The sequence below is a fragment of the Salmo salar genome, chromosome 02 (genome assembly GCF_965601325.2).
Source record: "Salmo salar chromosome 02, fSalSal1, whole genome shotgun sequence".
Taxonomy (NCBI): Eukaryota; Metazoa; Chordata; class Actinopteri; order Salmoniformes; family Salmonidae; genus Salmo; species Salmo salar.
The window spans coordinates 45,149,390-45,165,196 of record NC_138292.1 but is presented as its reverse complement, the minus strand read 5'-3'; the positions used below and the strand labels follow the sequence as shown (position 1 = coordinate 45,165,196).

The window sequence follows — 15,807 nt, the reverse complement described above, 5'->3', positions numbered from 1 at the left end:
CATATACTATTTCCCCATCACCCATAAAATAATTTGTTTTTTTATGCATCACTCAATTTTAAGCAGGTATGAGCAAAACTGACAGGACATTAACTAGGCTTCAATAGTACATTTAGCCAGTTCAAATCAGTCCAGAACAGTGGGGAAATGCCATAGGTTCCTGTTCTTTGCAGTGAAAATGCACGTTTTGATTTAAATCAAACTAAGCAAGAACAATGTTATATTTCCACAATGCGAATTTGATTGAATTCCAATCCAAACGCACAGGGTAATGCCATTGGTTCCTGCTCTTTGCAGTGAAAATGCACCTTTTGATTCAAATCAAAATAAGCAGGAACAATGTTATAATCCACAATGCGAATTTGATTGAATTCCAATCCAAAACTTATTGGATCATCAAAACATAATACATTGACTGTTAATACAGTATTAGTTCTGACTGTAACACAAGGTGCTTTCTTCTTGTTCTACTGGATCATAGGAAGGACAGGAGATGGCCCTAAGTGATGCCTCAACAGGAATCGGGATTAGGCCCCATCTGCTCTCCTAGCATGCTTCTTTTCAACTGTGGGCATTCACTTCAAACTTTTCACCTGCATACCACAATATCTTGAACAGGAAAATTATGAATTTCTGCTATCTAGGCATGGTTTTTTATCAACCCAGAAACTCATTTCCCGCTCAATCACCATTCGGTCCTAAAATAATGTCTGTTTGCTATCTAGGCATGGTCTGTCATCAACCCAGAAACCCATAACTCACTAAATTACGATTCAGTCCTAAAATGAGTAAAACAGAATAATCTCATTCTATCACGTGCTGGATTTGCAAATAATCAAATCAGACCTTAAAAATAAACTGGACAAAACACTAATTAGAAATAACTGTGGTTTTAAATTCCCAATGTTTTATTAGAAAAGTGTGGTGGTCTTACCTTTTTGCTCTCGTCATATTAAATGTAATACATTTTCATAAAGCCCTTGAATCCTGAGAGTATAATTTCTCTCCTCAAGCCTCACACTAGTATTATTAAGAATAATCAATATGTGCTGCATAGAAATAAAACCATCTATTTGGTATATAAGGGACTTTAAAAAATATATATAAATCATCCTTTTGTATCAATCTCTCCCCTGTATGCTTTATGATGTTCAATCAAAAAATACGTGGGAGGAAAAATCATAGTGCCTTCAGAAAGTATTCACACCCCTTGATTTCCCCCCCCATCTTGTTGTAATACATCCTGAATTTAAAATTGATTAAATTTAGATTTTTGTCACTGGCCTACACACAATACTCCATAATGTCAAAATGGAATAATGTTCCAGGAAATTTTTACAAATTCATAAAAAATGAAATACTAAAATGTCTTGAGTCAAGTATTCAATCCCTTTGTTATGGCAAGCCTAAATAAATTCAGGAGTCATGTTATGGGTAAGCTTGTCCTAGGCAAGGACTAGGGAATTTTTGGGGGGATAAAAATAAACAGAATAGAGCTAAGCACAGGCCTTATCCTAGAGGAAACCCTGGTTCATTCTGCTTTCCAACAGACACCGGGAGACGAATTCACCTTTCAGCAGGACAAAGACAAGGCCAAATCTACACTGGAGTTGCTTACCAAGATGACGCTGAATGTTCCTGAGTGGCCTAGTCTAGCAATGATCAACAACCAACTTGACAGAGATTCATTTATTTTTGTGTTTTTATAATAATGTGCAAATATTGTACAATCCAGCTGTGCAAAACTCTTAGAGACTTGCCCAGAAAGACGGGCGGCAGGTAGCCTAGTGGTTAGAGTGTTGGGCCAGTAACCGAAAGGTTGCTAGATCGAATCCCCGAGCTGACAAGGTAAAAATCTGTCGTTCTGCCCCTGAACAACGCGGTTAACCCACTGCTCCTAGGTCGTCATTGTAAATAAGAATGTGTTCTTAACTGACTTGCCTAGTTAAATAAAGGTTAAAGAAAAAAGACAGCTTTAATCACTGCCAAAGGTGATTCTAACATGTATTAACCTCTATGGGCTAGGTGGGACGCTAGCGTGCCACCCGTGGTGCACTCCATCAACAGCAGGTGCATTTCAAGAGCGGCAAATTTGAATCCAAATAAATGTCAAAATTCAAATTTTTCAAAAATACAACTATTTTACACCATTTGAAAGATAAACATCTCCTTAATCTAACCACGTTTTACGATTTCAAAAAGGTTTTACGGCGAAAGCATAAATTTAGAGTATGTTAGGACAGTACATTTACAAGAGTTGTGTGTAATGTTTTGTCAAGTCAAAGACAGGGTCACCAAAACCATAAAACCAGCTAAAATGATGCACTAACCTTTTACAATCTCCATCAGATGACACTCCTAGGACATAATGTTAGACAATGCATGCATTTTTAGTTCTATCAAGTTCATATTTATATCCAAAAACAGCGTTTTACTATGGCATTGATGTTGAGGAAATCGTTTCCCTCCAATAACCGGCAGTCAAGTCAGCGTCACAAATTAAATAATTAAAATTAGAAAACATTGGTAAAATATTATATTGTCATTTAAAGAATTATAGATTTACATCTCTTGAACGCAATCAACTTGCCAGATTTAAAAATAACCTTACTGGGAAATCACACTTTGCAATAATCTGAGCACTGCGCCCAGAAAAATACGCGTTGCGATACAGACTAGACGTCATGTTGGGGAGATCTAAAATCGAAAATACTATGTAAATAATCCATTACCTTTGATTCTCTTCATCAGATGTCACTTCCAGGTATCACAGGTCCATAACGAATGTAGTTTTGTTCAAAAAAGCTCATCATTTATGTCCAAAAATCTCTGTCTTGTTAGCACATGATCTAAGCCAGCCGGACTTCTCGTCATGAACGAGGGGAAAAAATATATTTCCGTTCGTTCAAACATGTCAAACGTTGTATAGCATAAATCATTAGGGCCTTTTTTAACCAGAACATGAATAATATTCAAGGTGGACGAATGCATTCTCTTTTATAACGTATTGGAACGAGGGTACCCAACATGAACTCGCGCGCCAGGTGTCTAATGGGACATCATCGTTCCATGGCTCTTGTTCGGTCAGATCTCCCTCCAGAAGACTCAAAACACTTTGTAAAGGCTGGTGACATCTAGTGGAAGCAATAGGAAGTGCCAAAATATTCCTCAGCCCCTGTGTTTTTCAATGGGATAGGTTTAAAGTCAATACAACACATCAGGTATCCACTTCCTGTCAGAAAATGTCTCAGGGTTTTGCCTGGCAAATGAGTTCTGTTATACTCACAGACACCATTCAAACAGTTTTAGAAACTTTAGAGTGTTTTCTATCCATATATAATAAGTATATGCATATTCTAGTTACTGGGTAGGATTAGTAACCAGATTAAATCGGGTACATTTTTTTTATCCAGACGTGCAAATGCTGCCCCCTAGCCCTAACAGGTTAACTTAGGTGGATATAATCAAGATATGTTAATGTTCTATTTTCCTAATTCTTTTACAAATTGTAAAAAATTTCTTCCGTTGACTTTACAGATTACTTTGTGTAGATCGTCGACAAAACATGACAATTAAATACATTTTAATCCCACCTTGTAACAACAAAATGTGTAAAAAGTCAAGGGGTGTGACTACTTTCTGAAGGCACTTTAAGTAACCCAATCTGTAACATATCTATTAGTTAACTCTGGGACGGCAGATGAATCAACTAGGAAAGGGAGAGTTAAACTCCATAAAGGTTTTCAGCTAACACTAACACTGTGTTCATCTATAGTGAGTTTTCTACACTCCCTTATTCCAACACTGCTCAGCAAATGGTTTTCCCAAAGTACAGACAGATGGGGTAATATTTTTGGCCAAATAAAAATATTTTCACATTTGGCAGCGGGGGTGACAAAGTAGCAATGACTGTGAGAGATGGATTTTGAGGTCGTTGGGTGTGTGTGGCAGCTGTCAGTAGTTCACTTACCCAAGCCAAATCATCCCGACTGCAGTCCAGCGCAGCTATCATCACCTGCTCATAAATAATCCATACTGGGCACAGGAGAGAAAGAGAAAAAGCACTGTTTTAATATTCCAGTACAGTGTCAAGTGGAACATCAAAACATGATCAATTGACATATAGACTGGTATTACAGTATTAGTTCTGACTGTAACACAAGGTGCCTTCTTCTTGTTCTACTGGATCATAGGAAGGACAGGAGATGGCCCTAAGTGATGCCTCAACAGGAATCGGGATTAGGCCCCATCTGCTCTCCTAGCATGCTTCTTTTCAACTGTGGGCATTCACTTCAAACTTTTCACCTGCATATCACAATATCTTGAACAGGGAAAATAATGTCTGCCTGCTATCGTGGCATTGGTTTCCTATCAACCCAGAAACTCGTAACACCATTCAGTCCTAAAATAATGTCTGCTCCATTAGCCCTTGAATCTTGGGGAATCCTGCTTTCAAGTATAATTTCTCTCCTCAATCCTCACACTTTCATTATTAATAATCATCAATATATGCTGCATAGAAATAAAACCATGTATTTAAAGGACTGGATGGACAGTTCAATACAACAACAAAAGGCTCTATTAGACCTACTTCATTTAGAGGATCAATCATGGTGAATGACCATTGACCAAGTTAAGGCTATATAGACCAAATTCTGCTGGTATTCCAAGAGTTTGTTCTTCATAGAAAATGTTCTAAGCTTCATGAGATATTGGACAACTCCATACAAAAGACAACGCTACGCAGCCCTTTCCAAAAGCACAAAGAAAGAAAGCTTACACAGCTGTTATCCAGGGCAACAGAATATTATGTCATTTCCCCTCATTTCGCTGTGATACTCTAACCAGTTACGGTGTGACGCATATTCACAAGGCTTATCAACACAGCCAGATACATTTCATCCAGTGGTTTAGAAATAAAGATGAAATGTTTATTGAAGTGTTTATTCAATCATTCAACTGTAACAGTAAAAGACAGTGATTAATAATAGGCTTGGCCAATGGATCCAATTCATGGTCTTAATGCTAAATGTCAGAGAAGTCTGTTTTGACAAGCACGCCAGACGTCCTCTGCCAAACGCTGTCTAACTGTTAATTGAGAAAGAACAATAAAACCCAACTCAACAAGAAAACTGATATGCCAAAACAAACAAACGCCTGGAGTTTTCCTTGCCTTTTTATGATTCCAACTCTTGTTTTGATAATTGCCATCTTGTTTCACAGCCAATTTAAGAACTGGTTTCAATAAAACCGGGGCGTGTTAAGTGTTTACCCTGCTCTTTAAAGACTATGAATCATAATGACTACGAGGAAAAGAGACTTCCACAGAGTCGTTCAGCAAGACTACCTAGTGAGAAAGGAGAAGACTATTATATAACCTAAAGGCAAAACTGAGTGTACCGCTACCAACAATCACATACCGGTTCATTTTTTCAGCAAGAAAAGGCTTACCAAGCTTCTGCATCATTCAATTCAAAAGTTGAGTCACATTGGTAAGCCTACTAAAAATACTGAATAGGCCTAAGCTTCTGAGAACTTGTGACACATTAAAGCTGGAATTCGCACAAGGTGAAACACCACTGTTCGACCCAGCGTCTTTGTTATTGTTTTTGTTGATGAAACGGAGGAGAGGAACGTCCCGCATCGTTGCAAATAAATAAATACATCGCAGTACATATTCTGCTGAGGGGTATACTACAAAGTAGGATCAAGAAGTTAGCCAGCTAACGATATTAAATATTATATTTTTTAATGATCGAGAAATTAGGTATTTCTGGTTGCCTATCAAAGATAGCTGGCTAATTTATTGATCCTGCTTTGTAGTATACCCCTCTGTTCCAACATTGTCTGAAGTGACTATTTGCAGTTTCACCAAACGGATTCCAGCTTTAAAAGATACTAGCCTACACGGTTTGCCTTTTGAGGTGGGAATTTATTATTTGGGATTAAAAAGAACGTCTTCAGGCTACACTAGTGCCTTCACAAATGAATCATAACCCTTGAATTATTCCACATTTTGTTGTGTTACTGCTTGAATTCAAAATGGATTAAATAGATTTTTTTTCTCACCCATCTACACACAATACCCCATAACGATAAAGTGAAAATATGTTTAGAAATTCTTGCAAATTTATTGAAAATAAATACAGAACTCTCTCATTTACATAAGTATTCACACCCCTGTGGCAATACTTTGTAGAAGCACCTTTGGCAGAGATTACAGCTAAGAGTATGTCTGGATTTCTCAAAATTTGCTAATTATTCTTTTCAAAAATCTTCAAGCTCTGTCAAATTGGTTGTTGATCATCGCTCGACAACCATTTTCAGATCTTGCCATAGATTTCCAAGTAGGTTTAAGTCAAAACTGTAACTCGGCCACTCAGGAACATTCACTGTCTCTTGGTAAGCAACTCCAGTGTAGAGTTGGCCAAGTGTTTTAGGTTATTATCCTGCTGAAAGGTGAATTCATCTCCCAGTGTTTGGTGGAAAGCAGACTGTGCCAGGTTTTGATCTAGGAATTTGCCTGTGCTTATCTCCATTCAGTTTATTTTTTCTCCTGAAAAACTCCCCAGGCCTTAACGATTACAAGCATTCCCATAACGTGATGCAGCCACCACTATGCTTGAAAATATGGAGAGTGTTACTCAGTAATGTGTTGTATTGTATTTGCCCCCAACATAACACTTTGTATTCAGGATATAAAGTTTATTTCTTTGCCAGATTTTTTGCAGTATTACTTTAGTGCCTTGTTGCAAACAGGATACATGTTTTGGAATATTTGTTATTCTGTACAAGCTTCCTTTTTTTCACTTTGTCAATTAGGTTAGTATTGTGGAGTAACTACACTGTTGTGGATCCATCCTCAGTTTTCTATCACAGCCATTAAACTCTGTAACTGTTTTAAAGTCACCATTGGCCTCATGGTGAAAATCCCAGAGCGGTTTAATTCCTCTCCGGCAACTGAGTTAAGAAGGACGCCTGTATTTTCGTAGTGACTGGGTGTATTGATACACCATCCAAAGTTTAATTAATAACTTCAACATGCTCAAAAGGATAATCAATGTCTACTTAAAAATGTTTTACCCTTCTATTAATAGGTGCCCTTCTTTGGGAGGCAGTGGAAAACCTCCCTGGTCTTTGTGATTGAATCTCTGTTTGAAATACACTGCTTGACTGAGGGACCTTACAGATAACTGTGTGTGGGGTAGTGGTGCGCGGGTCAGCTGTTTGTTCAATAACCCATCCGCAACCGCCCGACTATATGTGATAAAGTTAAAATCTGAGGTCCATACCCAACCCTAACCCACAAATATAGACATATGCACTGTAGGCTACAGTCAAAGACAGCAGAACAAATTTTTGACAGGGGGTGCAGAATTTTGTTTGCCTGATTTAGATATGTGTGACGTAGAAGTCCGTCACTGGCCGCGGGCAGCATTTGGTACTTTAACGCACGCACACATTCATCACTCCTCCCTGCTCCGTTATCAGATAAGTTAACAATGTGGGTCGACACACAAGTTAGCTTCTCTATCTTAGTACCTACATTTCACACTTACTTCAGTAACCGGTTATGGTATAAAGAAATAAACAGACAAGTGTTCATATTTAATATAAGCAATATTTATTATACTTAGATGTTATGGATGAGCGCGTTGTTTGTTCTGTTCCTCTTTCTCTCCATCTCTGTAGCTTCCGGGTATGCTGGATAAGGACCCGAGCTAAGGGAATTGGGCTTACTTTGTAGTGCCTGTCCGGAATGGCTCATTAATGTAAATGGGCATATTGAAAGACACTGTCAGTAGTGATGTAATTTTGTAAATGTTATATTGTGATGTTGTTTCATAAACGTGTTGCAATGTATATATTTTGGTATGTTTAGATAAATGGAAACTGTAGGTTGAATAGGTAATTGCTTAATTAATTAGTGTTAATTGTTCTGAGGGGAGGGGCTACCCCTACAAAAGGAGCCTCTCTTTCAGTTCATGGAGAGGCATTTTGGATTGAGCTGTGGGCGGGGCAGCATTGTTTTTAAGCTGTCCCATAAGGTATTCGTTTGATGGCAGTACTGTTGTTTTTGTTCCGGAATCACTATGTAAATAAACACCTTTGCACAGAAGAACTTTTGCGGCTCTGCCATCTTTTTATTTTTTTTATAGAGGTTAGGTTTTCCAGTTTAGCCTTCTGGCCTACTCTACGTGACAATATGTTTCTGCTTATAATTACCGAAATTTTGGTAGGCTATTTGTTAGTGAACTTGTCTATAATAATATACATGTAGCTTCTCTTTTGTCATTATATGTTGCCCTAGAAGACTAAATAAACCTTTGCTCAACAGAATAATGTAATAGATGATAGAATACTGATGTCAACTAGATTGAAGCATTCAACGTTCTCTCTGTCATTCGCGGAGCAAAGACGTTTAGGGACTGGGGAGAAAATACAATAACGCAAAAAAAATACAATAACGCAAAATGTCCAAATGACATCAGTTTGACCGGTTGTAAGGAAAAATAAAGCTGTGAAAATGACCTAAGGTGTTTCTGATAAGATTTCAGTTCAGCTTGGATGCATATTTTATGTGGTTGAAATACTATCAGCTTTTATGATAAAGACATATCATCTGTAGAGGTGCTAACTGAGCATTGCATTCTCTCAAGATGTAGAAAGAAAGAAATCATATTTCTCACTCCTGTTCCCAAGTTCTAATTTTTCCTACATTTGGTGTATCATTTTACTGCAAGAAATGATTAATTCTGCAGGAGTTATTAATAAGGATATGTGAAAGGTTATACTACAGTCAGTGTCCAGATTTCAGTTTCCATTCAACACATCTAAACACTAGGCAGTTCTTGACATGCCATAGGCCTATTTAAAGTCCCGTCTTGTGACTCTTACAATCATAACACAACATAGCTGGCACTGCTATCATTCTCTTACCACTTCACCAAATCTTTTCCAAACATTACATTTCTATCCCTCCCTTTTCTTAACTTTATTTTAAATATCATGTTAAACACTATTATTGCACACAGAATGAGTCCATGCATCCATACAGTGCCAAGAAAAATTATGTGAAACCTTTGTAATTACCCGGATTTATGCATAAATTGGTCATAGTATTTGATCCGATCGTTATCTAAGTCAAAACAATTAACAAACACAGTGTGCTTAAACTAATAACACACAAATGATTGTATTTTTCTTGTTTATATTGAACACATAATTTAAACATTCACAGTGTAGGTTGGGAAAATAATGTGAACCCCTAGGCTAATGACTTCTCCAAAAGCTAATTGGAGTCACGAGTCAGCTAACCTGGAGTCCAATCAATGAGACGAGATTGGAGATATTGGTAGAGCTGCCCTGCCCTATAAAAACTCACAATTTGAGTTTGCTATTCACAAGAAGCATTACCTGAAGTGAACCATGCCTCGAACAAAAGAGATCTCAGAAGACCTAAGATTAAGAATTTTGACTTGCATAAAGCTGGAAAGGGTTACAAAAGTATCTCAAAAAGCCTTGATGTTCATCAGTCCATGGTAAGACAAATTGTCTATAAATGGATAATGTTCCGCACTGTTGTTACTCTCCCTAGAAGTGACCATCCTGCAAAGATGACTGCAAGAGCACAACGCAGAATGCTCAATGAGGTTAAGAAGAATCCTAGTGTCAGCAAAAGACTTACAGAATTCTCTGGAACATGCTAACATCTCTGTTGACAAGTCTACGATACGTAAAACACTAAACAAGAATGATGTTCAAGGGAGGACACCACAGAAGAAGCCACTGCTGTCCAAAACAAAAACATTGCTGCACATCTGAAGTTCGCAAAAGAGCACCTGGATGTTCCACAGCGCTACTGGCAAAATATTCTGTGGACAGATGAAACTAAAGTAGAATTGTTTGGAAGGAACACAACACTATGTATGGAGAAAAAAAAAGGCATAGCACACCAACATCAAAACCTCATCCCAACTGTAACGTATGGTGAAGGGAGCATCATGGTTTGGGGCTGATTTGCTGCCTCAGGGCCTGGACAGCTAGCAATCATCGACCCAAAAAATAATTCCGAAGTTTATCAAGACATTTTGCAGGAGAATGAAAGGCTATCTGTCCGCCAATTAACGCTCAACATAAGTTGGGTGATGCAACAGTACAACGACAAAACAGAAGTAAAACAACAGAATGGCTTCAAAATAAGAAAATATGCCTTCTTGAGTGGCCCAGTCAGAGTCCTGACCTCAACCCGTTTGAGATGCTGTGGCATGACCTCAAGAGAGTGGTTCACACCAGGCATTAGAGGTCGACCGATTAATCGGTGGCCGATGGGCCGATTTCAAGTTTTCATAACAATCGGTATTTTTGGCCACCGATTTGCCTATTATTATTATTATTATTATTTTTTTTTTTAACACACCTTAATTTAACTAGGCAAGTCAGATTAAGAAAACCTATTGAGGACAGGCGTTCCGCTAGCGGAGCCAACATCCAATGGAACAGCAGGGCGCGAAATACAAAACATAAAAATAGAATAATTTCAAATTCTCAAACATACGACTATTTTACACCATTTTAAAGATACACTTCTCCTTAATGTAAGCACATTGTCCGATTTCAAAAAGGCTTTACAGCGAAAGCAAAACAGATTATGTTAGGAGAGTACATAGACAAAAATAACCACACAGCCATTTTCCAAGCAAGGAGATGTGTCATAAAAACCCAAAATACAGCTAAATGAAGCACTAACCTTTGACGATCTTCATCAGATGACACTCCTAAGACATCATGTTACACAATACATGTATGTTTTGTTCGATAAAGTTCATATTTATATCCAAAAACAGCATTTTACATTGGCGCTTGATGTTCAGAAAATGTATTCCCACCAAAACGTCCGGTGAATGAGCACATCAATTTACAAAAATACTCATCATAAACGTTGACAAAATACATAATTATTTAAAGAATTATAGATACACTACTCCTTGATGCAACCGCTGTGTCAGATTTTAAAATAGCTTTACAGAGAAAGCACATTTTTCAATATTCTGAGTACATAGCTCGCCATCAAAGCAAGCTATACAAACACCCACCAAGTTCTGGGGTCAATCAAACTCAGAATTAGTATTATAAATATTCTCTTACCTTTGCTGATCTTCGTCAGAATGCACTCCCAGGACTGCTACTTCCACAAGAAATGTTATTTTTGTTCAAAATAATCCATATGATGTCCAAATACCTCCGTTTTGTTCATGCGTTCAGATCACTATCCAAAGGCATAACGCGCGAGCGCAGCACCAGAGACGAACAGTCAAATAGTTCCATTATCGTTCGTAGAAACATGTCAAACGTTGTTGACAATCAATCTTTAGGGTATTTTTAATGTAAAAATAGCGTATTCATTCCAGGAGAAAAAGAAGGAACGGCGCGCTCGCGGGCTCGCGCATCACCAAGCCCTTTGTCCTCTGGCAGTCAACTCATTGACTAAGCTCCTATTTTCTGTCCAGTAACAGGAGAAGGATGAAAAAAACTTTCTGAAGGCTGTTTACAGCCAATGGAAGCCTTAGGAAGTGCAACGTGAACCCACAGACACTGTAGTTTCGATAGGGATTCAAAAGAAGAACTACAATTCTCAGATTTCCCACTTCCTGGTTGGATTTTTCTCAGGTTTTTGCCTGCCATGAGTTCTGTTATACTCACAGACATCATTCAAACAGTTTTAGAAACTTCAGAGTGTTTTCTATCCAAATCTACTAATAATATGCATATTCTAGTTTCTGGGCCCGAGTAGTAGGCCGTTTAATTTGGGTACATTTTTCATCCGGCCGTGAAAATACTGCCTCCCATATTATTTAACAGGTTTTAAGAACACATTCTTATTTTCAATGACGGCCTAGGAACGGGGGTTAACTGCCTTGTTCAGGGGGGATTCTGGGATTTGTTTTTGCAACCTTCTGGTTACTAGTCCAACGCTCTAACCACCTGCCTTACATTGCACTCCACGAGGAGCCTGCATGGCAGGCTGACTACCTGTCACGCGAGGGCAGCAAGAAGCCAAGGTAAGTTGCTAGCTAGCACTAAACTTATCTTATAAAAAAACTATCAATCTTAACATAATCACTAGTTAACTACACATGGTTGATGATATTACTAGTTTATCTAACATGTCCTGCGGTGCCTGTTAATTTCTCATCGAATCATAGCCTACTTCGACAAACGGGTGATGATTTAACAAGCGCATTTGCGAAAAAAGCACTGCCGTTGCACCAATGTACCTAACCATAAAAATCAATGCCTTTAAAATCAATACACAAGTATATATTTTTTAAACCTGCATATTTAGTTAATATTGCCTGCTAACATGAAATTGCATCACTGCTCTTGCGTTCATTGCCTGGCTCGTTGCGAACTAATTTGCCAGAATTTTACGTAATTATGACAAGGTTGTGCAATGTAACAGGAATATTTAGGCTTAGGGATGCCACCAGTTAGATAAAATACGGACTGGTTCCGTATTTCACCGAAACAAAAAAACGTTTTGTTTTCGAGATGATAGTTTCCGGATTCGACCATATTAATGACCTAAGGCTCGTATTTCTGTGTGTTTATTATATAATAAAGTCTATGATTTAATAGAGCAGTCTGACTGAGCGGTGGTAGGCACCAGCAGGCTCGTAAGCCTTCATTCATACAGCACTTTCGTGCGTTTTGCCAGCATCTCTTCGCAATGCATTGCGCTCTTTATGACTTCAAGCCTGTCAACTCCCAAGATTAGGCTGGTGTAACCGATGTGAAATGGCTAGCTAGTTAGCGGGTGCGCGCTAATAGAGTTTCAAACGTCACTCGCTCTGAGACTTGGGAGTGGTTGTTCCCCTTGCTCTGCATGCGTAACGCTGCTTCGAGGGTGGCTGTTGTCGATGTGTTCCTGGTTCGAGCCCAGGTAGGAGCGAGGAGAGGGACGGAAGCTATACTGTTACACTGGCAATACTTAAGTCTCTATAAGAACATCCAATAGTTAAAGGTATATGAAATACAAATCGTATAGAGAGAGAACTAGTCCTATAATTCCTATAATAACTACAACCTAAAACTTCTTACCTGGGAATATTGAAGACTCATGTTAAAAGGAACCACCAGCTTTCATATGTTCCCATGTTCTGAGCAAGGCACTTAAACGTTAGCTTTCTTACATGGCACATATTGCTCTTTTACTTTCTTCTCCAACACTGTTTTTGCATTATTTAAACCAAATTGAACATGTTTCATTATTTATTTGAGGCCAAATTGATTTTATTGATGTATTATATTAAGTTAAAATAAGTGTTCATTCAGTATTGTTGTAATTATCATTATTACAAAAAATAAAAATAAAAAAAATAAAATCCGCAGCGGATTTTTTTTAGGGTCCTCCAATAAATTGGTATCGGCGTTGAAAAATCATAATCGGTCGACCTCTACCAGGCATCCCAAGAATATTGCTGAACTGAAACAGTTTTGTAAAGAGGAATGGTCCAAAATTCCTCCAGACCGTTGTGCAAGACTGATCCGCAACTACAGAAAATGTTTGGTTAAGGTTATTGCTGACAAAGGAGGGTCATGCCTGTTATTAAATCTAAGGGTTCAGATACTTTTTTCACCCTATACTGTGAATGTTTACACGGTGTGTTCAATAAAGACATGAAAATGTATAATTGTTTGTGTGTTATTAGTTTAAGTAGACTGTGTTGTCTATTGTTGTGACTTAAATGAAGATAAATTGGTCATAAAATTTGATCGAATGCAGAAATCCAGGTAATTCCAAAGGGTTCACATACTTTTCTGTATGTGACTTTAAAAAATATATATTTAACCATTATTTAACCAGGTAGGCCAGTTGAGAACAAGTCGTAATTTACAACTGCGACCTGGCCAAGATAAAGCAAAGCAGTGCGACACAAACAACACAGAGTTACACATCAAATAAAGAAACGTACAGTCAATAACACAATAGAAAAAAATCTATATACAGTGCGTGCAAATGAGGTAAGATTACGGAGGCACGGCAATAAATAGGCCGTAGTGGCAAAGCAATTACAACTTAGCAATTAAACACTGGAGTGATAGATGTGCAGAAGATGAATGTGCAAGTAGAGATACTGGGGTGCCAAAGGAGAAAAAAATAATATGGCGATGAGGTAGTTGGATGGGCTACTTACAGATGGGCTATGTACAAGTGCAATGATCTGTAAGCTGCTCTGACAGCTGATGCTTAAAGTTAGTGAGGGAGATATGAGTCTCCAGCTTCAGTGATTTTTGCAATTCGTTCCAGTCATTGGCAGCAGAGAACTGGAAGGAAAGGCAGCCAAAGGATGAATAGGCTTTGGTGGTAACCAGTGAAATATACCTGCTGGAGCAAGTGCTACGAGTGGGTGCTGCTATGGTGACCAGTGAGCTGAGATAAGGCGGGGCTTTACCAAGCAGAGACTTGTAGATGACCTGAAGCCAGTGGGTTTGGCAACGAGTATGAAGCGAGGGCCAGCCAACGAGAGCGTACAGGTCGCAGTGGTGGGTAGTATATGGGGCTTTGGTGATAAAACAGATGGCACTGTGATAAACTGCATCCAATTTGCTGAGTAGAGTGTTGGAGGCTATTTTGTAAATGATATCGCCGAAGTCAAGGATCGGTAGGATGGTCAGTTTTACGAGGGTATGTTCGGCAGCATGAGTGAAGGATGCTTTGTTGTGAAATAGGAAGCCGATTCTAGATATAATTTTGGATTGGAGATGCTTAATGTGAGTCTGGAAGGAGAGTTTACAGTCTAACCAGACACCTAGGTATTTGTAATTGTCCACATATTCTAAGTCAGAACCATCCAGAGTAGTGATGCTGGACGGGCGGGCAGCGATCGGTTGAAGAGCATGCATTTAGTTTTACTTGCATTTAAGAGCAGTTGGAGGCCACGGAAGGAGAGTTGTATGGCATTGAAGCTCGTCTGGAGGTTAGTTAACACAGTGTCCAAAGAAGGGCTCGAAGTATATACAGAATGGTGTCGTCTGCGTAGAGGTGGATCAGAGAATCACCAGCATCAAGAGAAAAGAGTATACAGAGAAAAGAGTCGGACCGAGATTTGAACTCTGTGGCACCCCCATAGAGACTGCCAGATGTCCGGGAAACAGGCCCTCCGATTTGACACACTGAACTCTGTCTGAGAAGTAGTTGATGAACCAGGCGAGACAGTCATTTGAGAAACCAAGGCTGTTGAGTCTGCCGATAAGAATGTGGTGATTGACAGAGTCGAAAGCCTTGGCCAGGTCGATGAATACGGCTGCACAGTATTGTCTTTTATCGATGGGGGTTACGATATCATTTAGGACCTTGAGCGTGGCTGAGGTGCACCCATGACCAGCTCGAAAACCAGATTGCATAGCGGAGAAGGTACGGTGGGATTCGAAATGGTCGGTGATCTGTTTGTTAACTTGGCTTTCGAAGACCTTAGAAAGGCAGGATAGGATAGATATAGGTCTAACAGTTTGGGTCTAGAGTGTCTCCCCTTTTGAAGAGGGGGATGACGACGGCAGCTTTCCAATCTTTGGGGATCTCAGACGATACGAAAGAGGTTGAACAGGCTAGTAATAAGGGTTGCAACAATTGCAGAGGATCATTTTAGGAAGAGAGGGTCCAGAATGTCTAGCCCAGCTGATTTGTAGGGGTCCAGATTTTGCAACTCTTTCAGAACATCAGTTATCTGGATTTGGGTGAAGGAGAAATGGGGGAGGTTGCTGTGGGGGGTGCCGGGCTGTTGACTGGGGTAGGGGTAGCCAGGT

General features: G+C 39.0%; 1 protein-coding gene across 2 annotated transcripts in view; it reads right to left on the bottom strand.

Moving 5' to 3' along the window:
- The window catches only part of LOC106583752 (ER membrane protein complex subunit 2), a 70,596-nt gene that overhangs the window by 42,240 nt on the left and 12,549 nt on the right, over window positions 1-15,807 (bottom strand). For both annotated transcript variants that reach the window (XM_014168311.3, XM_045704666.2), the window contains exon 3: window positions 3,971-4,035. In XM_014168311.3, coding sequence (XP_014023786.2) covers window positions 3,971-4,035 — 65 coding nt within the window. The remainder of the gene's footprint in view (window positions 1-3,970; window positions 4,036-15,807) is intronic.